Source organism: Oreochromis aureus, linkage group 20 (genome assembly GCF_013358895.1).
Source record: "Oreochromis aureus strain Israel breed Guangdong linkage group 20, ZZ_aureus, whole genome shotgun sequence".
Classification (NCBI taxonomy): Eukaryota; Metazoa; Chordata; class Actinopteri; order Cichliformes; family Cichlidae; genus Oreochromis; species Oreochromis aureus.
In genome coordinates this window covers 11,893,023-11,919,072 of record NC_052961.1, presented here as the reverse complement: position 1 = coordinate 11,919,072, position 26,050 = coordinate 11,893,023, and the positions used below count along the sequence as shown (strand labels likewise).

General features: G+C 38.1%; 3 protein-coding genes across 8 annotated transcripts in view; 2 read left to right on the top strand and 1 right to left on the bottom strand.

Annotated features, from left to right (window-relative positions):
• The first annotated feature begins 1,100 nt into the window (after nucleotides 1-1,100).
• On the top strand, nucleotides 1,101-14,144 carry LOC116310940 (forkhead box protein P1-B-like). 3 transcript variants are annotated; one of them, XM_031727896.2, is made up of 16 exons: nucleotides 1,101-1,228; nucleotides 3,827-3,967; nucleotides 6,970-7,107; nucleotides 7,194-7,283; nucleotides 8,406-8,526; nucleotides 8,766-8,871; nucleotides 8,974-9,081; nucleotides 9,346-9,433; nucleotides 9,738-9,815; nucleotides 9,934-10,129; nucleotides 10,291-10,367; nucleotides 10,458-10,559; nucleotides 10,684-10,811; nucleotides 11,646-11,700; nucleotides 11,875-12,041; nucleotides 12,137-14,144. In XM_031727896.2, exons 2-16 carry the CDS (start codon nucleotides 3,842-3,844, stop codon nucleotides 12,297-12,299), a joined length of 1,743 nt encoding a protein of 580 aa, XP_031583756.1. In that variant the 5' UTR covers nucleotides 1,101-1,228; nucleotides 3,827-3,841; the 3' UTR covers nucleotides 12,300-14,144. The 3 variants fall into 3 exon arrangements, with proteins under 3 accessions (XP_031583756.1, XP_039460748.1, XP_039460749.1); XM_039604814.1 differs by lacking the exon at nucleotides 1,101-1,228 and adding an exon at nucleotides 3,598-3,729; XM_039604815.1 differs by lacking the exons at nucleotides 1,101-1,228; nucleotides 3,827-3,967 and adding an exon at nucleotides 4,717-5,170.
• Nucleotides 14,145-15,908: 1,764 nt separating this feature from the next.
• On the top strand, nucleotides 15,909-21,301 carry LOC116310956 (2-epi-5-epi-valiolone synthase-like). Its single transcript, XM_031727917.2, has 5 exons — nucleotides 15,909-16,061; nucleotides 17,422-18,052; nucleotides 19,163-19,396; nucleotides 19,742-19,994; nucleotides 20,113-21,301. The coding sequence occupies exons 1-5, from the start codon at nucleotides 15,934-15,936 to the stop codon at nucleotides 20,199-20,201; spliced, it is 1,335 nt and encodes a 444-aa protein (XP_031583777.1). The 5' UTR covers nucleotides 15,909-15,933; the 3' UTR covers nucleotides 20,202-21,301.
• Nucleotides 21,302-21,406: 105 nt separating this feature from the next.
• Nucleotides 21,407-26,050, bottom strand: part of mitfb (melanocyte inducing transcription factor b) — a 28,110-nt gene continuing 23,466 nt past the window's right edge. For all 4 annotated transcript variants that reach the window (XM_031727897.2, XM_031727898.2, XM_039604598.1 and 1 more), the window contains one exon: nucleotides 21,407-25,689. In XM_031727897.2, the coding sequence (XP_031583757.1) occupies nucleotides 25,294-25,689 (396 nt within the window). In that variant the 3' untranslated portion in view covers nucleotides 21,407-25,293. The remainder of the gene's footprint in view (nucleotides 25,690-26,050) is intronic.

Here is a 26,050-nt window from a genome sequence, read left to right as displayed (position 1 = left end):
ACTTTCATGTTTTTTTTCTTTCCTTTTATTAAAACTTTTCTGCTATAATTTAATTAAACTGAATATAAAAGAATATACTGGACTTTTAGGTGCTGTCATAATAGAAAAACACTGTCAACAGGAGTCCCAGAAAAGGTCATGTTTTAGATGTGTCTTCCCTTCTTCTTGCCAAAGATCTCTGCCTGGGCATTTAAGGTACTGTAATATATGCAGGGTAATCCTACACCCTACGGTACAGCGAATGGGGGTGGGAATGATAAACTACTTCGTTTATTTATTTTTTATTTTGTAACGTGGCTGTCGGTTTCTTAAGAAACAAAAATCAAATGTACTTATGGATTCGATTTCATGCCATCCACAGGTAAAATATCGCCCTCTTGCGGTCACATAAAAGCACGGGTATACAAATAGAAGGGTTCATTTTCATCTCTTAACTCTAGTAGTCTTTGCTGAAGATTTGGCGTTTTTGTTGTGATTATCATTAAGCCTTGCGGAGTTTTATCACCCGTAAGGTCCATATTAACAGCTCTGCCAAAAGTACTGAGCCAGATTTTTGCATTAATCGACGTTTAGAACGTACTAAAGTAATATATGGCGAACCGACCTTCAACAGCGAAAGTGGAGATAGCGCCTTCTGCACTAGACTAACCTCAGTGCATGCCAATGGTTAAAAACTAAATAAAGTAACACATCCTGTCACATATACTACGGTAATAAAATGATTATTACTAATCCGGTTTAAAACGGTATTTTAAAAACATCCTTTAAATTCTGATACAGTAGAAGTGATTTCTGTTGATTGAAACTTCAAGCCACCTATGCAGACTTTAAAATGAGTGCATACAAGCAAACGTTGATAAGCTTTCGATTTTTTTTTTTTTTGTTTGTTTTTTGGATAATATTCGAAGAGTGGGTTATTTATTTTTTTGTTATTTTATTTAAAATATTCACATTTTTATAAATAGGCCGTGTACCTGTCCTTTGGGATGATGACTACTTCTTCTATGGACAAGAAAATATGATTTTGTTTCCTGATAAAATGCGTCAAAATTTAAGCCGCTCTCAAACAGTCCGCGTGTGAACCTGACGTCACCATTGTTTACTTTTACCTAGGCCACGCCCTCTGTTAGCAACTTGTGGCTAGCTCGGTACCGAGGAAGGCACTGCTCCGAGGGATCTGCTTCAGACACCACCCCGAGTCAAAGACTATCCGCGTGTACATAATTCTGTGAGTAAGCGTTAATTCACCCTAGCGCGTTCACCCATTAAATGAACACAAAATGTAATATTACATGTATTATTATATTAGCGTGGGGAGCGAAACGAAGAGGAGAGACAGAAACGTTTCTTGCAAGCTAGCGTCAAGACTGCTGTTAGCTTTTGTTGTAGCAGCTACTTTGAACGAAAATGCTTCCCGCAGTGTTGGCCGTTTTCCTGCCTGTTATTTATTGTTATTAGATAAGGCTAGGTCATGTGTATAGTTAACAAATCAGACTTTCTAACCTCCCGTTTTCTCCGGGTGCGTGTTTTATATTAGCTTATGGCTCAAGTCCTTAACGGAAATCTCAGATTGCAGTGGTTGGTGTTAACGGATATCGATTCCGTTCTCATTGATAATTACATTGCTTTAATTAACAAAATAATGTCTGTATCAGATAACGTTCATTTGTCCTTTTAAGCTGAGATTTTAGGTGTTGGGTGGGTGTTGAAATTTTCGGCTGTGCACTGCGCTCTGGATGTACTTAGGCGTGACGCTGAGTTAACTTCAGACAATACAACCTCAGCTTGTTAAATGTGGAATGACTATATTATTAAAACAGATTGCAGTCGTATGTCTTGCACAGACCAGCTTATCGCTTTGAATGCTTATACTTAAGATGAGCAGTCGTGCCTCGTAGACGAAAGCAAACTGAAACCTAGGCTTAGCAACTGGTTCAGCTGGTACATGTAAAATGTAATGGGTTAGATTTAGGCGCCTTGTAATTCATTTTAAGTAACAATACTAAGTTAAAATCTACTGTTTGTTTTTGTTGATCTGAAGCTGATGCTAGCAACGTTTTTCTGGCATAAGTGGATAAAAATCCACATTAACCTTTCTGCAAATTGCAATTCATTCGACTGGTCTGAGAGGAAACTAAGTTTCTGCACCACACAGCAAGGTTCAGTTTTTAGGCTTATAAAATCTACCCCAGGTTTAGCATGAAGATTAAAAGAAAAGTCACTTTAGAAAGTAAGATCAATATGTAAAGGACTACCACCCAGTTCCACCCAGATTCAAATCCACTACAAAATCAAAACTCGGCACTGTCTTTTTTCTCTCTCATTTTTTAAGCACATGCATGTGTCTTTTATAGATTTCTCACAGGAGTGTACTAAACATAATTCTGAGAAAATGTGGGTATCATATAGCTTTCTCAGTATCACTCTTACATAAGTTAACAGTTAAAGAGTATATTATTCAGCTTTAGTTACTGACTTTTACTGATATGACATAGTAGTTCATCCATGGAATTAGTCAAAATATATTCATGTACAGGATTTACTTCTTTATGAAAAGCCTATTTGCAGTCTTTGCTTACATTTAAAAAAAATAGTATTGGTTTCCATTACTAGAAAGTTGCCTTTGAGGCAAGACCAGTAAAAATGAAAGCACTTGCTGTTCAGTCCATCTCAAAAATGCTGGCACTACAGCACAGTTGGATGCAATTCTGTTTTGTTGCATGCATAACAAAACTTGTGAGGAAATCACACTATATTCGGCCTGGATTTTAAAACTAAGAGCAACCCCCCAACCTCGTTTTTTTAAAAAAAAAAAAGCTTTGACTGGAAGCACTGCCCTCTGTCTACAGAGCTAATCCTGAAAGCAAAAGCAAACTGTGGATGTCTCATCAACAGCTGTCTGTTTTAATCAGTTATGTTTAATGTTATAAATTGTAGGAATTACCTACTTTTTACCAGCAAGTTTTGACTCGTCAGTGAATGACACATCACCACTGTTAGACATAGCTTTCCATTCTACGAACCCCCCACGTTTTCAAAGATTTTTTTTTTCTAAGCAAGGTGTTGCTACTATTTTGTTCACAACTTTATCTGAGTGTATGTAATCTTATCAGATTGTCTGTCAGATGTTTCCAAAATGTTGACATTGACATTCAGTCGTGCCTAACTGATTGATTTGATTAACAGATTAAACAGACTTGAACATGTGGCTGTGGGTATTGCTGAAAATAATGGCTTTATCCTTGAAGCTCCGTGGTCTGTTTCATTTCGGGTTTTCTGTGTAGCTTTCCATCTGCTTATAGTTGTTTGCCTACTTTATTTATCTTTGTTTATGCTGCTTGGCTTTTGACTCAAACACTCCCAAGCTGTATACATAAAAGCCTACTTGTGCATTGTACTACCTGCCACAGCCGTTTATCGCACCACCTGGTTAATGGTAAATTGTTCCAGAAGGAAGATATGTTTGCACATAAACACGAACCCAGGGCCCCTGTGTTTACAGTAGTCATGGCAGCACTCAGTTATTCAACAAATAGACCTACCGTCCTTCTCTCTCCCTTGTAGAAGAGCGTGTTTGTATTGCAGGGTAGGGCTGTAACAAAGTACTTTTTGACTTTGGTAGAAGTTGAGTTTCTCTAGCATGGTAATTTTAAAGACTACTGAATACTGCTTAAGTTATCTTGAAGAATGGGCTTCTTATCATCTTGTGAAGTACTAGCTTTGCCAAAGGTGTCCAGACAGTTGCATTCACCTTGTCTGCCCTCCTAAACGTGTTATAATGGTTCATATTTTTTTTTTCCCCATTTACACTCGTTTTCTTTTACAGGTCATAGAAGTCCAGATGCATGAGTCTCGGTCAGATCCAACAAGCCACACCATTCAAACAAATCAGACAGAGAACGGGAATCATACTGAGAATGAATGTCGACTGAGGAGTAGCCAAACTCCTCCTCCAGAGGCACCCAGGGTCAGTCACTCTCAGCTGCATTTGTTCAACACATCAGAATCACTATCTATCTATCTATCTATCTATCTATCTATCTATCTATCTATCTATCTATCTATCTATCTATCTATCTATCTACAGACAATATTAATGGATCAGAATTATCCACTAATTTATTTAATTTATTTTCTTTGTTTATATGTTTGCAATGTGATTTACAGATTAATCTGTAACTTTGCTACATGTGCTGCAGACAGGTCTGGGAGTATGTTAATTAAAGTCAGTGCTGCTTTAATATGTAACTGACCTGATAATTACACTATTTCCAACTGTTTTCCCCAAGCAACTTTTTCAGATATATGTAATCAATAAATATACCAAACAACATATAGGTCACCAGCTAATGGGTTGGTCTGGATAAATATCTTTGGATATTGCACTGTTAGACCAAAATTTCGTTGTACATGTACAATGACAATAAAGGGCTATTCTATTCTATTCTATTCTATTCTATTTTATTCTAACAAGCAAATGACATGGAGATGCCACTAAAGGCTTTAGAATCTTGATTAAGAGATAATCATTTGTTTGTTGCTGCCCTGAAGCAAGTTACATTCTGTTCAGAAATGCTTAAATGTTTTCTCTCTTCAGTGCGTATGTGTTACTCTGTTACAAAACCATGGAGTTGTATTGGGGATGTGTCAAGATGTTTGTCCACAATGTTACAAATTTGTCCTGTAATTGAAGCAGATGTGTTTTCTTCACAACGCGTGAATATTTATTCTGGATTTGATTTTATGTATAACTAGCCTGGTATCCAAGCGGCACACACTCATTTGGACATACCAGGTAGATGATGCCATCGAACTCTGTGCACAGCTTATTGCTGTATGATAATTTGAGGTTCTTTGTTTTGCCTTTTTAGCACGTAAACCTAAACCCTGACCGTCTTGTTTTATTTGTCTCTGTTTCTGCAATCTGCAGTATTTTATGTTTATTCTGAAGGGGAGCACAAGGATGGGGGAGCTGGTGCTGAGATTTAGAATGGGAAAGGAGAGCATAACTCCTGCTTGGCAGAGGGATCAGTATTGCATTGTTAGTTTTGTTCATGCTCACATCATGTAGGTTAGAGAGACTGTGTTAGATTGTGAGGCAGAGCCTTGTTGCTGAGCAATATTTTTCTTTTTTCAGTGCCCAGATAAACGTTTCAATGGAGATTATCAGTTTTGTTGAACTAATTTTTAAAAAAGAATTGTTCTATAAAATTGTGGTGCTTAGTGCTTAGTTAAATTGTGTCTGTATGTCTATGCATGTGTTAAACCTTTTTTTGTTTTTATTAAACTTGAATTCATTTGAGTTTCCTTTTTTGAGCCACATCCATTAGGACATTTTAGTAAGCAATACATCTCATAAAGGGAGGCATATTGTGTTTGTTTTTCAGCAACTTTTCAGCATTTCTATTTGCTGTCAGTCATCTCAGAGTTCACAAGACCAGTCTTGCGGGAACAGATCTGTGTTTACACTCAGTTGCTCACTGGTATGACTTTCAACAATAACAACAACAGAAGATGTTTGGACTTGCTGGCTACCATGGCAACAGGGATTAGGCAAAGGCTGTTGTTGTGTTGATGGTGTCCACAGAAAAATAGAGGGGCCAACTGGCTCTGTCTATGGGATAGACCTGTTTTCATTGCTTTGATGGCCACCTCTGCAGCATTGAGTTTCATAAGAAAGGACAAACTAAGAGGCAGTCATCTGTTATTGTTAGCCCAAAGCCTCTGTGAAATTCACTGTCAGTTTGTTTACCCGATTCAAAACAGACTCTGCCTTGGAGAGAAATGTTTGTTTGTGGTTCAGACCTTAATTAAAATACGAATCTCAAGTTCTGTTTTCGTAAACAGGCTCTGTATGCTTTTTTATTCATTATTTATATCTCTGTGCAATTTTGATTACTCTGTTTATGTTTACTGTAAACATCCCCTGAGCTGTGAGGCTTGACAGTGAGGGGGAGGGTGTGGTAATTGCTGCATGCCTAGCACAGGATGTTGTTGTTGTTGTTGTTTTTGTGGTACTGGTTGTTGTTGTTGTTTTGATGGAGTTCTAATTCCCCTAAGCCATCCAGTGCTGCCGTTGTTTTTGTTTGGTGCATTTTTAGCTGAAATGATTGTTAAACCATTTCCCAGAGACTGACCACGGTTGTGGGAATAACAAACAATACTCGTACTGTGAGTAACTATAAATATTTTTTTTAATTTGATCAAGGTGTGTGTGTAGCTCCAGTTGTTTGGTGACAAATTGGTTTTGATTGATTTAAAAAAATGATTTAGGCATTGTAATTGACATCCAATTCATTTAAGAACTGTGGAATACAGCCTCTCTCATTTGCACTATCATGCCTTTTTTTTAATCATACATGATACCAAAAATGAATTATCTTTGCATTGCAGACAATGCATGTGAAAATGTCAGCTTGGATTTTAGGAATGTGTCATATTTTTCCACTATTATTTGAGGTTTTATGGACAAAGTAACTTGTAAATAGTAAAAAAGAGTTAGCAGATTGATGGAAAAAAATAAACCAATTAGAGATGCAGTCATGCACAACAGTAGGTTTGACAGTATGCGAATGTCCCTTTAGTGGCCAGTTTTCTGCTACAAAGCGTTAACTTCAGATAATACAAGAAAATTGCTTTATATGTGGATTGGCCAAGCAGTCGGGTGATGCTAAACAGACATGCTTTGTTTGAGCAGCACACAGTCTTGTGAAGAAGTCGGATGGAAAAATACACATATGGCCAAAAAAAATAAACTTTTTTGTTTACATGTAAGTGCACAGATGGTTAGAACTTGCATAGATTTGTTGTAGCATGTATGCACAACCATAGAAAACATACAGCCTTTGTGTATTATTATACTTGCCTGTCACTGCAGCAGTGTGTCCTTCACAGACTTGATTTCCTCATGTTTTTCTTTTTTGTGTCCCATGTATAGACTTTAACCTTTCTATTTTGTCTTTGATGAAGGTTCCAGTGTCATTGTCCATGATGACCCCACCAGCAGAGGCTCCACAGCAGCTGCAGCAGACATCACAACAACAAGTCCTCAGTCCCCAACAGCTTCAAGCCTTGCTCCAGCAACAGAAAGCACTCATGTTACACCAGGTAATGTATGCTTAATATTTTTCCACTTCTACACTGAGCACAATTCATTTGTGAGGTTAACTCCAGTTGTATCAACATGTCTGCAGCAACAAATTCAAGAGGTCTTCAAGAATCAGCAAGAGCAGCTTAATATACAGCTGCTGCAGCAGAAGAATGCTGGGATTGTTAGTCAAGAGGTAAGATTTATTTGTTAAGCGTTATTTTTTATCTGCTATAGAGACCACTGTGTATAGATATCAACATTAGGGAGAAGGTTTGTTCATTTCAGTAGTGCTTTTAGTACTAACTATACCAACTAATTCTAAATTATCATCTTTGGTACTACCTAGAGCTCATATTGTTTTACCTGGAATAATACTTTTACAAGTTCTAGCTCTGTGTTTGTAGATTGTAACTGATGTATAAAACAGCACTAAAGCTAGGCTGTAACAGCAGCAGATTGAGGTTATATCTGATGTTTTATAAGCTGTGAAAGATTTTTATGACTCCCAATTAGTTTAAAGGCTGCTGTATACTGTTTCTCCTCAGGATATATCAGGATTATATGTTTTACGTACGTCACATCTTCAGAAAGTATACGTTGCTCTTTTCCAGTATTTACACTTGAAAGCCTTGTGGACTTGAGTACACACTCTCGTACCAGCAAGTGTGTTTGTGTGTCCCATTTACAGTCAAAAGCCACACAGCTTGTGTGCATGTATTTGTATAGCAGCAAGGCATCATCAGTCTGTCCTAAAATCCTTTATGGTAAATGGCCTGTATTTATATAGCGCTTTAACAGTCCCTAAGGACCCCAAAGCGCTTTACATATCCAGTCATCCACCCATTCACGCACACATTCACACACTGGTGATGGCAAGCTACATTGTAGCCACAGCCACCCTGGGGCGCACTGACAGAGGCGAGGCTGCCGAACACTGGCGCCACCGGGCCCTCTGACCACCACCAGTAGGCAACAGGTGAAGTGTCTTGCCCAAGGACACAGCGACCGAGACTGTCCAAGCCGGGGCTCGAACCGGCAACCTTCCGATTACAAGGCGAACTCCCAACTCTTGAGCCACGATCGCCATTATCCATTGCCGCTCACAATATGTACTTTCTGTTGGCTCTTAATAGAAAATCGTAAGATAAAGTTACGCTTGTCTGAGTCCACAAGGCAGCAAGTGTGGGTTTGTTCTTGCTCAAATTTGTTGTATTTCAGTTTGCCCATTTCAATGCAAATGATCAGTAGAAAGAGTTCATTTGGCAATGCAATATTGCAACAGATAAAGAGTTCATTGACTGATGTTCTGTCACAGCTGACAGCCCAGCAGATTGCCATCCAGCAGCAGCTCCTTCAGGTGCAGCAGCAGCACCTCCTCAACCTGCAGAGGCAAGGCCTGCTGTCTGTGCTTCCTACCAGCCCAGCTACAGCCCCAGGTATGTGTCTAACACTCCCTGTTGCAGATTCATTTACTGCAGAGCTCAAACACCTAAACAGATTGTTTTTCAGTTAAAATGGTTGGTTTTTGCTAGTGGTTGCCAGAATGTTAGGTTTTAAGTAAACAGTGATTTTATCGTGATCTTAATCATCTTGAGGAAATTTTTCTCCGTAGAATGCAGTAATATCCCACTGTATCGTACAACAATTTATCTATAGTGTACGTGTGCACTTTTAGGCTGTGAGAATGGTAGCATCCTGTCAGCTGGTGGAGACACCAGAGAGTCTTCCAGTCAACAATCTACCACCAATGGTCATCAAACTCTTCTGAAGAGGAAAGACAGGTGCTTTTGAAATTTCCAGTCTTGTCTAATCGTTAGTTGTTTTTTCGTTTATTTGTATCTAGCTTTCAGTGCACTCACTCTGTTGCATTATGTGTTTTGCAGTGGTCCGCTGGATGAAAATACACAGAACAGCCATCCTCTGTATGGAAATGGGATGTGTAAATGGCCTGGCTGTGAGACGGTCTTTGGGGACTTTCAGGCATTTCTCAAGTGAGTGTTGAAATCTAACATTCCTCTAAACTGGCGTTCATTCATACATACTTGGATATACAAGGATGTGCCATTGCAATAAATAATAAAGTTATTATATAAGTAATGATATAGAATATTTAATGTTTTGGTGAGGAGCAGTGAGTGCTTTTTTTGCTGCATTAAAGAAGCATACTTTAGCATTGTTTTGTTTTGCTCCCTCCTGTTTGTGCAGGACATTGTTTCCCTGAAGCATGTCATGATTTTGAATTTTCTTGTTTGCAGACATCTAAACAGTGAACACACACTGGATGACAAGAGTACAGCACAATGTCGTGTACAGATGCAGGTGGTTCAGCAGCTAGAACTGCAGGTACAATATGTTTTCTTTTACCTTATACTTTTAGATTTTGTTGCTTCGTTTTCCCTTTCCCTCTCTAACTTTAAAAAATTGAATGCAACTATGATGATTAGTGTTGTGTTGAGTCATTTTTTTTTAACTCTAAAAGTGTATGTGAAAATTTTTGCAGTTGTGGTGTGTTTTCACACCAGGGTTTTATATTTACACCTCTCAGGAGGCCAGGAAAGAAGTAGTTTCCACACCAAACTTCACATTGTCATGTAACACAGAATTAACCATCCATAAACTTCTATTTTTGCCTTTCGTTTTAACACAGCTGAAGAAGGACAAAGAACGACTGCAGGCTATGATGGCTCATCTGAAATCCTCTGAACCCAAACCTGCAGCACAGCCTGTAAGAACCTGCCACAGCTGTTTCCTTCAATTAAAATAAATAGTGTTTTGCTTGTAGTTACACCAACATTTTGCTGACTTAACTGCTTTGTTTTCTGTTCTTTTTTTTTTTTCTTCAGGTTAATCTGGTGTCTAATGCATCTTTCTCCCAGGCAACATTGCCCAAAGGCCCTCCTCCTATGAGCATTTCTCAGAGTGCCACGGCACCATCCACACCCTTGACACCACTCTCCGAATCCCCCTCAGTTCTCACTCCCAATAGCATGTTCACTGGAACCCCTGTAAGGAGGCGATACAGCCGCTCTGTAAGCCAAGGTAACTGTGAGTCCATAAGTCACAGCTTTTAATTAATAATGTTTTCATGGGGCAAAAGTGCTGAAATATGCTTCTACTAAGATATAATTGGAAATATTTGTTATATGTTTCACTTTTATTGTGCATATGTGTAAATATGGCTTGTTAATGTCTTTACACAGATATAATTGATAATAAGGAGTTCTACTTGAGCACAGAAGTTAGGCCTCCATTTACTTACGCCTCTCTCATAAGACAGGTAATGTGGAACTGTTTTCAGCCACGTAAAGCAGATCACTACATATTTTCTGTTATTTGGAGCCTCTCTTACACGTTCTATCTCTTTCAGGCTATATTTGAATCACCTCGCAATCAGCTGACGTTAAATGAAATCTACAACTGGTTCACAAGAAACTTTGCATATTTCAGGCGTAATGCAGCTACTTGGAAGGTATTGATATTTATATACTGTATATTAAATGTCATTAAATATTTCAATTTGAAACAGGATAAGAAGCTAATTCCTTACTTGAAGTGTGGAGTTCCTAAATGTGTGATTTTCTTATATCTTGCAGAATGCAGTCAGACATAATCTCAGTCTCCATAAATGCTTTGTACGTTTGGAGAACGTGAAGGGAGCCGTGTGGACAGTAGATGAGATTGAGTTTCACAGGAGGCGGCCCCAGAAAGCTGCTGGTAACGGGTATGTACACTTTAGACGTGACGGCTGTGCCCTTTCAGATGTTACTAGAAGTCAGACGCTTGGCATCAAGGAACTTGACCTTGTAGCTTTACCTCACAAGTAAAGAGTATTTACTGTCAACAGGTCATGGAGTTTTAAAGGCTTGGAAGTATGCTATGATAAAAATGGAAAAAAAACTGGGGGGTTTGAATTACAGATGTTAAATGATTAAATGCTAAAAAAATACCCAACAACAACAAAGGAGAAAATCTAAATTGTGTTAAATAAAATATGAACAAAATGTTGTTTTACACAACATTTCACTCAGACCCATGTGTTTTGTGAGCAAAAATAAATGGCCTGCTTTTTGCCGTTCACAAGAACTTGTACTTTTACATGAATTCAATAATAATAAACCAAAATCTGTAGTTTATCAAAACTGTTACGAGACATGTTTCTGATTGCATCGTCTTGCAAAGATGACTCAAACCCTTAGGTAGTGTGGATTTTGCTAAGTAAACAGACCTGGAGCACCATTGTATATTTTGGCAGTACTCGTAGTTCCTTCAGATTGAGGGAAATGTAACTTAACACTATCACCCTTAGTTACTGTTGCTATTTCAGTTAAAAATGGGTGTTTAAGATAAGCTTGCATTTATGAATCCCTCTTAAGTCAGCTCCATGCACACAGCTTCTGCAAACAAATACACTTTTACGAATATTAGAGGGAATTTACACATTCAACAACATTTGCCTTCAGTAAAATTCCAGGACAGAAGTATGAATATAGTTTTAGACCATTTAAGTATTCATACTCGAATGTAATAATTTGCTCTTGTATTTATATGCTAATAGATCTCTGCTGAAGAACGCCCAGAACCGTACAAGCCTAGCTGGATCTGCCCTTCAGGTAACAGAGAAATGTTAATTATCTTGTTGTTTGTGTATATTGTATTACAAATAAAAAGATGTTGATATACACACTTCAATTGTATGTTGTAGCTTGATGAATGAATTATCCTAACATAGTATATGTGTTTAAGCAGTGCTATAAATATACCTCTGACAGTATTACTTTTTTCAGGGTGGTGGTCTAGAATGCAACAACTCTCTATACAACCCAGCTTCTATGGGCAGCATCCCATTGCACTCCTTGCCTCATGTTCTCCAGGAGCAGATGAATGGAGCTCTCGCTAATGGATCTGGATACCAAAGTGACAGCAGTGCAACACAGTCCCCACCACAGGCTTTGTAAGTGTCCCTATTCACTGAACTCTTCAGTGCATTTGAATTACCTACTATTTAAAGTCTGATCACATTTTCGTTCTCCGTGTTTACCAAACCAGCATTAAAGAAGAGCAGGAGGATGAGGAGATAAGCGAAAATTATCCCTATGAATCTCCAGAGAGCACAGACGAGCACGGCCACAGCCCAGAGATGAACAGAGACGATGACAACGGTAGCCCGGAGAGGCCCAGCCTTCATCTTGACCGTGTGCCTTCCCTCTGACTTTGAAGTCCAACTTCTCAATGGCAAGGCTGCCAGTATGACTTTGTATTAAAAAAAAAAAGATAAAAAAAGAAAAACAACTTCAGCTTCATCTACGTAACCAAACACTCTGTTCTTGGGAATCTTTTTCCGTTATTTTTTTCTTTCTGTATTTATCAGCGTCTCTTATTTTTTTGTTTTTTAATCTAGTTCTCAAGTGTTTTTTTGTACAGTTAAATGAGATCACAAACAACATTTGTGAAACTGTCTGTCTGTGATTCTTCTTCTTAATCTTCTTCTTTTTAAAAAAAAAAAAAAATTATATATATCTGTACAGAAAAGGACCATAATGAGCAGAGAAGCCAAAGGAAAGGGAAAATTGATGAGCCCCTTTCAGACATGGGATAAAAAAAATTGCTGGCTTTATCAGTCATTCAGATCTGGGTCACTTTCATGTGTTAATCATCTTCATGGCTTCACTCGCACATACAGTACCTGACGGTGACTTGAGTGAGTGCGTGTGTGCAATATTCACTAATATTCAATATGCGTTGGTGGCAGTGTTATTATTGACTCAAGTGAAGTGCAAACACACCTATGGAATGTTTAGTTCTCTTTACTCATTACAAGCAGTGTGTGTGTGTGTGTGTGTGTGTCTTATTTTTCATTAGGAAAAAAGCTAGGCATATAAAAATGGCCTTGTTTATTGTATAGGGCCATTTTCAGCAAAAATATCACTCTGTTTTCTCTAGAAACTATTTGACTACTTTTCAACAGTCACCCCCAACCACAATGACTGTGCATGCTTGCGGCAGACTTATGACATGCTAGTTTTGCTGGGCAGAGCTTGTAGTCATCTTTGGCTTTGCATGTTTCACTTGTTTGCACAATACCATGTAATCCCGCCATGTCGCTCACGTTTTTTTTTTTTTTTTTTTTCTGTCTGGGAGTTAATAGTGCATTCCTTTTTTAAATTTTAGTTGTTTAATAACAGTTGATAAATGGTTTCTAGTTCCATTACCACTGCTATCTTGATTAATTGTGCATTCCTAAACATTAATATGACTGAATGAATTCAACCTTCCACTGTGTTCAAAGTAATGCGTAAATGTTATTAGGTCCAACCTAGACTGCAGTGGTGACTACAACAGAAAAGTGACCAAGATGCTCACACGAAGATGAAGCTGACATGTTAAAATGCCGTCAGGTTAATGGTTCATGTCTGAAAGGGGCTGAAGTAAGCACTTCACAATGATAGTCCTACTCTTTATAGCTACTTAATGCTATGCTGGGGCCACACTACCTGATTTTATTTTAGTAGTCATAGTATATAAAAATTTGTAGAGGAATAAAAAAAAAAATGTTGCTTTAAAAATGAAAATGTTCACTGCCAACATGATCTGATATATTTGTATTTAAGGTATAATCAAATGATCAAAGGAACACATAGCGTCTTTATACTTGTTGGTCTTTTTCACCTCTTCCATCAACATTGAAATTTGCTCTAACTGAGCTTGTAAGAGTAGATACTATAGATTTACCATTATTGTAAACCAATGCATCTCTATGAATAATAAATTCCTCATGATATATGTGAATAATGTATGTGTCTTTGATTTAGTTTTCTGATTGTTAATTTGGTAAGAATTTATTGTTTCACATGCAAAAATTAAAGCTAGGTGCATTTTTTTTCAAATGCTGACAGCTCAACTTCTCAGCAGTAAGGACACTTTTTTTACTGTAGTATTGTGATATGTCAGTTTTAAATATATGCAAGTGCATACTATAAGCAAGTGTTGTTTACAAAAACCAATGTAGTGTTAGAAACACTGGTTGAGGCAAGATAATAAATGTTGCATAAAAGAGCATTTTATGCAAGTCTGGTCTGTCTTTACTTAATAAATAAAGGGGTTAGATTAGTGGCTTTTTTTGACCTTCCGTTGATGTAATACTGTAACTGATGTTTGGTGCCGTATGCCATCGCAGATTTGTAGTTCTGCTTCTTCATTAGAAGTTACTGATGGATCAAGAGTGTTGTCACAAGGTGTGTGTGTGCATTATGATGTATGCTGTGCTCAAACTTAGAGGGCCTGCAGATGAAAATACTACAGATTAAACCACTGGTTGAATTAATACCAGCACATATGGGTAATCACCTTTAACAAGAACAGCATGCAGCTTTGTTATAGAGCCCCTTGTGCCATTACTGAAACGGTGCTTTGCATTTTTGTTTTCACAAAATGCCAACTCCTTAATAATACTCCTGTGAACTCTCAAGAAAAAGAGGGGTAGGGTCACGTCATGTCCAGTTTGGGTAAATACTATTGTTTAAATACTTGATGTTGGTAACAGCTACAATAAAGTGAGGACATTAAAACTGAATGATGTGGCAAAAGGAGTATTTTGACTCTGCACAGTATATAGAGTGTTCCTAATCACCTACTCAACCCAGCAAGTAGAGCCAAATTACAGAGTGCAAATGAACTGTTGCTTGTTGAAGGCCTACTGAGCAATTGTTCTCTATTATATACTTTAACTGGCACCTCCCTGGTGCTTTGAATATTTCAAACTGCCTCATAGAATAACTTCGCTAGTAGATTGTAAAACCCATTAATGGTTTTACAGTTGTATTGTTTGTGCATTAAAAACCTTTCCTCTGTTGTTTATATCATCCTTTCTCGAAAGGAAACACACCTGTGATGGGCGGTCTTTGAGGAAAGAAGTTGGGCAAGTTGGTGAGTGGGATATGTAATCTGGCACCAGTTTGGAGAAAAGTTGGACACTGTTTGATATTCCTGTAATTCCCTGGGTGGCAGGAAAAGGGGTGGATCCAGCTTTTCCCCGTGTTCTGACAAGTTCAGCAGCAGCAGTCTTTTTTTTTCTGATGATTCATACCTGCCTGACACTAGAGTTATTATGTAGCACTAAAGGAAGAATGGTTGCTGTAATTAAACAGCTTGAAACTGTTGTTAATTATTAAAATTGTAATTGGGGCAATGGTTTGTGGTGAGATATGCAGTAGAAACAACTTTCAAAGGGTGTAATTTCCTACCGTGCAATTTTACTTTTTCATCTCCAACAGGTGGCTTTGGAGCATTTATGTTTGCCTGTCTTCATTGTCATTTCCATGAGGTAATTATTCTGCTACAGGTTACATGTCTGAGCCACGATTTTCCCATACACAAATATATCATGCCATCCAGAGGAGGGACCAGCAGGAGGAGGGGGGCAGTTTCAAACAAATGGACTGTAACTACTGTGGTGCCTGCCAGGATACAGGAGAACTTACAAAGCTGGGTATGTAAATGTATGAGGCGTGCTAAAAACCTCTCTCTTGCCTTGAATTTCTGACTTGCAGACTTGTGGACACAAACATTCTTTAGAGTCATCACATTTATCAAGTTCTTAACTGCTTTCTCCCCCCAAAATAGAGTTGGTTAGAATAATAAAATAATAAAATAGCTCTCAGTTGATCCCATGCCCACCCGCAGTCGAGTAACCAAATACCAACATGAGACTCAGTCCAGCATGCAGGAGTGTAGGGTGGGGGTTTACGCTATGTTGAGTAATGTCCTCTACACTGACACCCTGTATGCCATTAGCATGAATAAAGACAGTAGGCTGAAGACACTTGGCAGCCTGGGACTCTGGGAACATGATTTCAAATAACAACTCCAGTTGTTCACAAAAAACTAAGTTTAATCTTGTTCAAGTGAAGGGAACATGGATTCGACAAAGTGACCAGTTCCAGCTGGCAGAGGGAAAGTTATCAGATGCTAAAATGTAAGTATAGAATGGAAAGTTATTGATATCTCAGTGACGTGCAATAGAAGCAGGCAAGTTAAGGGCACTTGCCAACCGTAATTGGCAAATAAATTTAATCAGGTTGTTTTACAAACCAAAAAACGTTGCTTTGCTCAGATCTTTTTAAAAAAAATAATTTCAAAGATATTCGTGCTCATCGGTCATGCTGTATGCTCACTATTTATACTCTTTGACTATATGCTGATTAGCATTCTCCATGGAGCAGTGAAATGCCTTTCTATTTTAAGCTCACCCATGTAAAATATGTACAGCGGTGGTGGAAGAAGACCTTTTAAGGCCCTGAAATGATATTTTCTCAACACTACAAGCTCAAAATTTTAAAGAGGTTTTTCTGTTTTCACATGCAATAGTTCTTCGTTTTTCTGTTGCTGTTCAGACCACATTGAAGTAGATGAGTCTCATTTATAATAATGTTATAACACATCATTACACCAACCAGAATGCAGCACCTTATTAGTCAGAATCAAAGAGTAGCTGGATTGTGTTATCACTTACAATTAAAGCTGGTCAAACCAGATTTTAGCGCTAATGAAGTAGGTTAGAGAGTAATTATTATAGGCAATAACAAAAGCAGCTCTAGAAAAAGCAGCTTTGATAGTTGTTTATTGAGTTAGTTTTTAAGAGTAAATGTAGCAATACCGACTTGTCAAAGTGCTGCATTAAAGGTTCTTGTTAACACAGACGAAAACATTTGCAAAACAAAAAGTGCTTGGAGTTTTTTTCATAAATAAAGCCACATTTACATTCGGTCTTACTCATCAGTGGGTGTATGTTTGAGGTCTAATCTATTTGGGTCTTGTATGCATTTCCTTCATCATAAAACATTTACAAAGCTATTTTCCAAAGTCTTTTTAGTCCTGCATTATTTAAATCCTTTGCTTTTTGTGGCACAATCTCAATTCTAAAGGAGTTGGGGCAGTTATAGTTGCACGTTGAGATATTTCTTTGTGCATTATTCCCACCTTTCACTGGGATAGTACTTCAAGTAATATAGTGCTTCGTAGGGCAACTAGAAGTCAAAACTTCTGACTTTTAAATGATTTAATAATAAAAGCATTCATTTGCAGAATGGTGATTATTATTGTGTTAATATGCAGTGTTACACATGGTCAATGGGAAGCTTTTATACAAAATTTAACTTTAGGTTTCAAACAAAATAAGTCAAGAAAATAACAGTATTTACCCACATAAAGTGAGGTAGAAGCCTAAATTTGTATTGAATGGAAGTTATAGGGTAGTATTCTAGCAGGTGTTTTGAATGGAGACAATTAAATGTTTTTCCCTTCTTTTTTCTACTTTATTGTGAAATTATCTCTAGCTATGAGAACAAGTCAGAACATGGGGTTTCCTGGACAGTGGTCAGCCCTGTTGTGTTCACCTACAGAGTTATTCAGTGCAAAAACATACTGGATCCCACGAATGACACACTGCTCTGGGGTCACTTAGGAGAAGAGGAACTTAAACACACCTTAAGTAACTGCAAACCACTGAAGCGATTTGTTGTCCTTGATGAAAATGTCAACAAGCTGTATGGCTCCCAGGTTTCTCAGTACTTCAAAGCCAGAGGAGTCGTTTGCAAGATTCTCCCTCTGCCCACCACTGAAGAAAACAAGTGTATGGAGTTAGTGACCAAGATCCTGGAGGAAGTTCATGAGTTTGGTATCGACAGACGCTCCGAGCCAATCGTAGCCATCGGCGGAGGAGTTTGTCTGGATGTGGTGGGCTTGGCGGCATCTCTCTATCGCCGAAGGACCCCGTATATTCGAGTGCCGACCACTTTACTTTCCTATATTGATGCCAGTGTAGGGGCAAAAACAGGAGTCAACTTTGCCGGCGGGAAAAACAAGCTGGGAAGTTATGTCCCACCAGTGGCAGCATTCTTAGACTGCTCATTCTTCCAAACTCTCCCACCACGTCAGATCTCTAATGGGATGGCAGAGATGTTAAAGGTGCTGGTCGCTGCATGATGACTGATCGAGAGAATGAGTTTCCTGATGGTCTTGCATGTATCAGCCCATTAACTCCTAAATGTGTGTAATTTGCTTGCAGCTCACAGTAGAATGATCTTATTGTTCAAGCCATTGTTGTTGATCTTCTTTGGTGTAAGACTTTTAATATTTTGTGGGCAGGAAGTAATAACTGGCGAGAACAAGATCCATACTATTTGCAAACAAGATAATAGTTGTGTACAACTTATACAGTATTCCAAAAAGCACTGAAATGTATCAATAAGACAGCTGATACTTCCCTTCCTGCAAGTTTGTTGTCAATATTGGAAATGAAAATGGTGCTTGTTCTTAAGAGACAATGCTAAATTCATTTTTTTCCCACTGATTTTGTGTTTTGATATTATTTTGAATTTTTTTTGCTCATCAAAAATGCATACTACTGTTTTCTCATCTGGACACAGAATACACAAAGCTGATTCAAGCGTCATAGTTGCATGTTTTGACATTTGGGTAATCGCAACTAACCACGTTTTAACCACGTTTTAACCACAGAAGTGTTTACTGCATTTACTTACTCACAAAAACCTAGATTTAAGCTGCTACATGTTAAAATATCCCTAATAAGACAACTTTAAGTGTCCATGCTGCTGAAAGCCAGCTCCTTTTAAACTTGAAACTTCTCATAGTTTCTAGAGTCTGTCTATCACCGTGTGCTGTGAAGCTTGCAAAAGAAAAAACTAAAGACACCCTCCACCCAAAAAATGTGCTTTGTTTGTTGTTCCTTCACTCAAAGGAGCTCACACAATGCTGTGCAGACAGATATGGTATGTGCAGCTCACTGCAGGGGTAAGATTTCTTCATGCTTATTTCAAAACTGAGTTAAAGGAGTGCACAGGTTCACACATTCTGATACTTATCTGGTATGTATATTGCATACTTTTAGATCTATTAGACCTGTCTGGAGGGAATCTTTGAAATTCATTTTCCCACAGTACAACAATGCAATGCATGTGATTGTTTATTATTAGATATTCCAGTTTAGAATAGAGTGTATGTCTTCTCTTTCACTTATTGCCAGCTATTAAGTGTTATTTTACTGATACACTTTAGATGGCTCTGATGAAGCACCGGGGCCTGTTTGAGTTGATGGAGACTGAGGGCAGGAAACTGCTGCATACCAAACTGCAGGTTTGCGAGACCAGTCCTGAACAGGAAGACAGCGCCACAGCCACCATCCGCATCGCTATAGAAACCATGCTTGAGGAACTGGCTCCTAACTTGTGGGAGGATGATCTGGACAGGCTGGTGGATTTTGGTCACCTCATCAGCCCAGAGTTAGAAATGGTCAAGAAGTATTTTCTATTGTAACAATATTCTATAACAATATTGTAGCAATATTTAAGAGTATGAATTTACTCATTAAAGGGGACCTACTATGTTAATTTCCAGCTCAATATCTTCTACTCTTGGACTCTTTTATAGTAGCTTTGCAAAACTCACAGCTCAAAATAATCCTTATTTAAGGGTTTGCATATAGCAGCCCAAGAGACGAAAAAGAAAAGCACAATAGGTTCACTTTAAATGTGATTTATTATTACAGAGTAACCTCATTTAGATGTTATTTTATTAGCAGTTACTTTTTGGAGATTATCTGCACACAATTAAGTGTAACCTCCATGTTTTGCACAGAGAATATTGCCAGCACTGCTTCACGGAGAGGCAGTCAACATCGATATGTCCTTCATGGTATATGTGGCCGTCCAAAAGGGACTTCTCACAGTAGATGAGAAGAATCGTATTATCCAATGCATGCTGAGTCTGGAGCTTCCTGTGTGGCACCAGGACTGCACTCTGGAGCTGGTGCAGAAATCCCTTAAGGAGCGTCTGAAGCACTCTGCTGGCTCTCTGAGGATGCCTCTTCCCACAGGACTGGGAACTGCAGGTAAAATAATATACAGTAAAACTTGTCTTTCAACAATCAATTGACATTACAAGTTACACTCTCTCTGTTACATAAAGCATGCTCATTAGCATGTTTGTTTTTTCTTCTTATTTTGCAGAAATCTTTCATGGTATGATTGGTGATGGAATTCTTTGCCAAGCCCACAAGAAATGGACTGATGAGCTTTCTTCATCAGGAGACAAATGAATTTTACATGACAATATGGACAATACAGACATGATATAGATACACAATTGCTGCTGATTCCTCAATTGCATGTCCACCACATCCCCAAAGGAGGGTTACAGGACTGAGATCTTGTGATTGTGGAGGCCATAGAGTACAGTGAACTCATTGCCATGTTCAAGAAACCAGTTTGAGCTGATTTAAGCTTGGTCACATGGTGTGTTATCTTACTGGAGGCAGACATCAAAAGATCCTAAAGAGATGGACATGGCCAGCAACAATAGACTGTAGTATTTAAACAGTGCTCAGCTGGTACTAAGAGACCCAACGTGTGCCAAGAAAATATCCCCCACATCATTACACCAGCCTGAACTGTTGATACAAGGAAGGGTGGATCCATGCTTTTATGTTTTGTACACCAAATTGTGACCCTACCACCCGAGTGTCACGGCTAAACACAAGATTAGATCAGGGAATGTTTTTCTATTTTTCTATTATGTAACTTTGGTAAGTCTGTCTGTATTGTAGCCTCAGTTTCCCGCTTTTAGCTGACAACAGTGGCACCTGGTGTAACAAGTTATATTTGGGTTACTTTTGCCTTCCTATCAGCTCAGAGCAGTCTGGCTATTCTCCTCTGACCTCTGGCGTCAAAAAGGCAATTTCACTGCTTTTCACTGGTCATTTTCTCTTTTTCAGACCATTCTCTGTAAACCCTAGACATAGGTGTGTGGGAAAATTCCAGCAGATTAGTCATTTCTAAAATACTCAGACCAGGTCTTCCAGCACCAACAACCATGCCATGTTCAAAATCACTTAAATTGCCTCTGTTCCCCATTCTGATGCTCATTTTGAACTCAGCAGGCCGTCTGGTCATTCAACTCTTTAGTTAATGGTTTACAACACACCATAATATAATGCAATAGCTACAAAAAGCAGTTGGCAGAATAATAAAAAAAAAAGAAAATATCAAAAGCAATGCAATAATTTTTGTATATATAGAAGAGGACTTTATCTTATAAAAAACATACATGTTTAACTAAACTTACTGTGTTGCATTATCCCTTTTAATTTAAAGTGTAGCATTCTAAATGACTGAATCTTTGTAAATTAAGTAAATGAGTAAAACTGAACACAAACCAAAGATCTTTGTTTATGTGAGTTTCAAATTGCCTCTAAAATCATTCTAATTAAAATTGAGAGGGAAATAAAGGCAAACTCCAACAACATTCAAATAAAACTTTTAATATTTCTCACAAGATAGTTTCCACATTGAGTACCATCGAGTTTGAGCTCACTAATCTGAAACCAGTGGGTACAGTAACTACTGCTACATTCATCTCTTATAAACTGTAACAATAAGAACGGTAGCAACATCAGCAGAGAACTTTGTTTGTATGAACCACAGGAATGACAATTAGAAGACAAGGCCTAAATTGAGCTAACATACCATAGTTTTTCATTAGTGGTTTATCCATAACATGCCATAACAATTTACAGCTCAGAGAGTCATTATGAGAAACGAGTTAAGTGACAGCTTTAAGTAACTGCCACCACATAGTGTAATGTTTATATCCTTCCTTACAGTCACATTTTAGGGTTGTTTGATTTATCTGTTCTACGTTTAGCCACAGATCCATGTTACAGGTATGCGGGTGTTGTACTGTTTCGAATCAGTCCCTGGACCTGTGTCACCATAAGAAACAATCTACAGTCCACCGAAGCTTCATCAATGACAAAAAACCCAAACAAACCAACATATTAACTCAAGGTTCACTTCTCAGCTTGTTGAAGAACCTGGATTTCATAGTTAGCGTCCTCATTGGATAGCAACACTGTAAGATAGCTGAGCTCTTGAGTTATATTCTCTACAATGTTCTTTCCACATACAAGAGTGAACTCTAACCGTGTACTTATTTGCATTTTACATATAACCTTTGGGTCATGATCCATATATTGCTTATAACAAAAGAGGTTAAACACCACTAAGAAAGGTGGCTTTGCTTTGCAGGTTGTGTCTTTGTAGAAATGTATTGCCTTCATGTTGGCACACAATTTGGCAGTTATTACTGAGACCTACATTCAAAGTTGTCACCTAGAAACCTAAGAAACACTGCCTTCAGTGTAAAATTTCATTTAAAAAAAATAAAATGAAGAGCTACAAAATATGGAGTTCCAAAGTGTTCGGTACTACATAAATATATATATGGTATTTGAATATTAATCATGGGTATATAAATAAGTCAATTATAATAACACTATTAGTCTACAGCATCATTACTGGTTTTGTGAAGCTGTAGCACTGCACAACGACACTTTCAGGTAAATGCAGGACTGGGATGGGCAATGTTTTTTTGGTAGTGAAAAAAAAAACACTCTAGAAGGTTAGCATGACAGCCATCTTTGATTATTTTCCTTACAGAAATCGTGTGAATATATTCACTGTATATATTACCCTGATTATCCAGGTTCCCCACTTTAAGAATCAGTGGCTCAGCAGCTCATTTTTGTTCATATTCAAAGCCTCTATTGCAAAGGTGACTGGCATTAGCTCTGCTCAAAAGGTCATTGGTGCCTGTTGCGGCGGCAACCTAAGGACCTGGTGGCACTCGTGAAGGAAGGCTCGCCAATTGCACTTACAGAGGTTACTTTGGTAGTTAACAACCAGATCTTTATTAGACCTGTAGATCTGTATTTGCAAGTATAGTATGGTTGGCTGAGCTCAGCCTTAGAGACAGGATGAGGAGCATGGATATCTGGAAGGAACTCAGAGATGTTGAAATGACGCAGTTGGGTTGGTTCGGACATCTACTTACGATACCTCCTGGGGGCTTCACTTTGGAGGTTTTCTGGGTACACCCATTTGAAAGAAGACCTTTGGGCAGACCAGGGATTATTTATCTTATTAAGCCTGGAAACACCTTGGTGTTACCAAGCGGAAAATGGTAAGCTCTGCTGGGGAAAGGACATCAGGTATCCCCTGCTCAGCCTGCTGCTACCATGACTTCAGTGGACTCAATGGTTGAAGAAGTCAATAGATTTCTAAGTCAGTCAACATACTAAGTAATTAATGATAATAATACAGAACACTAATTCAAATACTATGACAGGATATAATTATTAATTACTTATACATTTTACTCGGCATTTATAATTACTTATTTCCTAATTTACTTCCTTAATTAATGTTGAACACTTTGGCGTTCCATAATAACAATACTCGTGGTTCTTTTGTTTGAGGGACTTGTAGTGTAGCTCTTTAACAGACCGTAGCGCTCTATGAAGCTCAACACACCAATATAAACATCAAGAAAACATTTTTTTTCCTTCTCTTTCATCTTCAGGGTAAAAAAAACAAAACAAGTTTAAGGCACTTAAATGAAAAGATAATTGCCTCGACACCATTTCAGACTCATTCATAAAGAGAAAACCCTTTGAAGACATGATGCTGCTTTACAGGCACAACTTTAACCATTGCATAGTTTGACAAAATGGAGGCTGTGCTGTAACAGGGCTCGTAGTATATGGCAGGTGGTTATTAAAAAGGCATACCTATGGAACATGCTAGAACTGTTCAAAACAAACTGTGGAAATATACAACAACCATCCAAGAATCCACAGCTTTTCACAAGATTCTGTATGCATTTGAAATAGTTAGTTTATGCTCGGATTTAAAAGAGAGACAGGCAAACAAACCAGGTTTCAATTATCAGAAGTCATTCCAGTGTTTTGACAAGGTCACGCGTTTCATACAAAATCCCAAAGCAGTCTCCTTATACTCCTTGGCAACATAAATGTTCACATCATGAAAAAAAATGTCCTGAATGTGAAATATCACTGACGTGGTATATCAAAAAAACCCAAAAAACAACAAGAATAATTTAGGAAATCAATGGACATTTGTAAAATCTGAGATTAACAGGCCTGTAGTACTACAGTATGGAGTCTGTGCTGGAATACTCTAAGTTCAACCAGTTATGTCTGTCTGATCACTAACGATAAAAATACACATTACAATAATTGATTAATGTCTATTAGATCAAAAAAATAAATAAATAAAGATTTCTATAATTAATAGTATTTAGAGCTATCAAGTGACATCAGCTTCTTGTCAGACCATTTGTAGCCTATTTTTATTCTACTAGTTTTCAGACAAATTTGGGGGTATTTTGGCAGTTTTGGCAATGAGGAATGTACTGGTAACACACTGTGTCTGTTATTGGCACTGGGTAGTTAAAGAGTGTGTGGTGAATGTATAACACTGAATAAAAGACTAAAATTATTCTCAAGTAATGAGTTCATTGTAATTATCTTAAAAGAGAGATTCTAGCTTTCATTTATTAATTTCTTAAATGTGCTTTAATTTATTAATATTGGCTCTTTCAAAATCCATGTAATAAATTAGCTTTAAGGGGAATGTATTCATAACATCTTGTTTACACACGTGTGTGTATTTATATAATCTACAGATGATTTAATATTTGTCAAGCAAGAAATTTCAACTGGAAGACTGACAAAGACTCTAACAGCCAACACGTGCATAGCAATACGACAACGATGTATACACATCTTAATAAGGCATTGGCACATTCAAGTTCAATCTAAGACACACAGAGTGTAAAGCACTATAGTAATAAATAGATCTTTTTCCTTCTATTATTGCTATTGATTTAAAAAGCAGTGCTTATCTCACCACAAAATATCTACATTTCTGACCATGATTTATAATTTCCCTAGATTCTTTGGAATCAATAGAAAAAAAGGATAATCTAGCCTCTATCCAAAGATAAATGCATATTTTTTTTAAATATAAAAACTTCTATTTTTGTAACTCATTGTCATCAAAGTATTGATTAAAGCAAACACTTAAAAAAATCAGTCCTTGAAATCAGGGTCAAGGGCTTGAAAAGACATAACACAAGAAAACAAACAAACAATTTGGAAAAAGATTCAATACATGTAAACACAGGTGGGGGAGAGGGGGAATAAAACAAACAGAGAAAGGAGACTAAACAGAAGAAAGCCTTTCCAGCAGCTCAAAGTGTGTTAGCCACTGACTTGTAGCAGTAGGTGGAGGGGCTGAAAATGCAGGGGAGGAGTGTTCCAGTAGGGGGTGCTAACAACCCTGCTCATTCTCATCCATGCTTACACTGCTCTTGCGACTGCTGTCCTTTGAGGTGTCTGGGGAGACGGATGAGAGCAAAGGGTCGCCCCCCCTCACCGGTGATAAGGTGTCTTCCATGAGGATGTCGTTGAGTTTGGAGCCCGACTTACTGTGAACGCCGTAGTGGCCCTCGGAGAAGTTAGAGTGGCCTTCGTTTAGCTCGAGGTTGCTGGGTGTTTCCGGAGTGCAGGCGGGGTGGTGTTGGTGATGGGGATGGAGTGTGTACAGGTCCTGGTGACAGTCCTCCAGAGCAGGCTCTTGCTTGATGGTCCGTACCCCAATTTCAGCAGAGCAGAGCGCTGAAGATGCAATGGCCAGACCGTGAGCCCGCGCCTGCATCTCTAATTCCTGTAAGCCAGAGAGCGACACAAACGCGCAGGTTAGGCATTAGGTTAGTGAGCTTTTTTTTTGATCGGACTCCTAATCTTCTAGTTTGAGGTTTGAGGATGAATGTTAAAGTATTGCCTTTTCTTTGCTAAAAAGCAGAGTGGGAGATAGTTAGCAAAACTGCCAAGTGAAGGTTTTTAAATATCCATCTGTGACTGAGTCATTTACCCTTTAAAACGTGCAGAAGGTTTTCTTTTTCCTCCTCTAATACACCGATGTGCAACTCTAATTAACTACAAAGAGCTCAATGTCTGCTGAGTGGAATCACACAGATTCAGACTCCTCTCATCTTATGATCAATTTGTTACAAGATGACGATCTT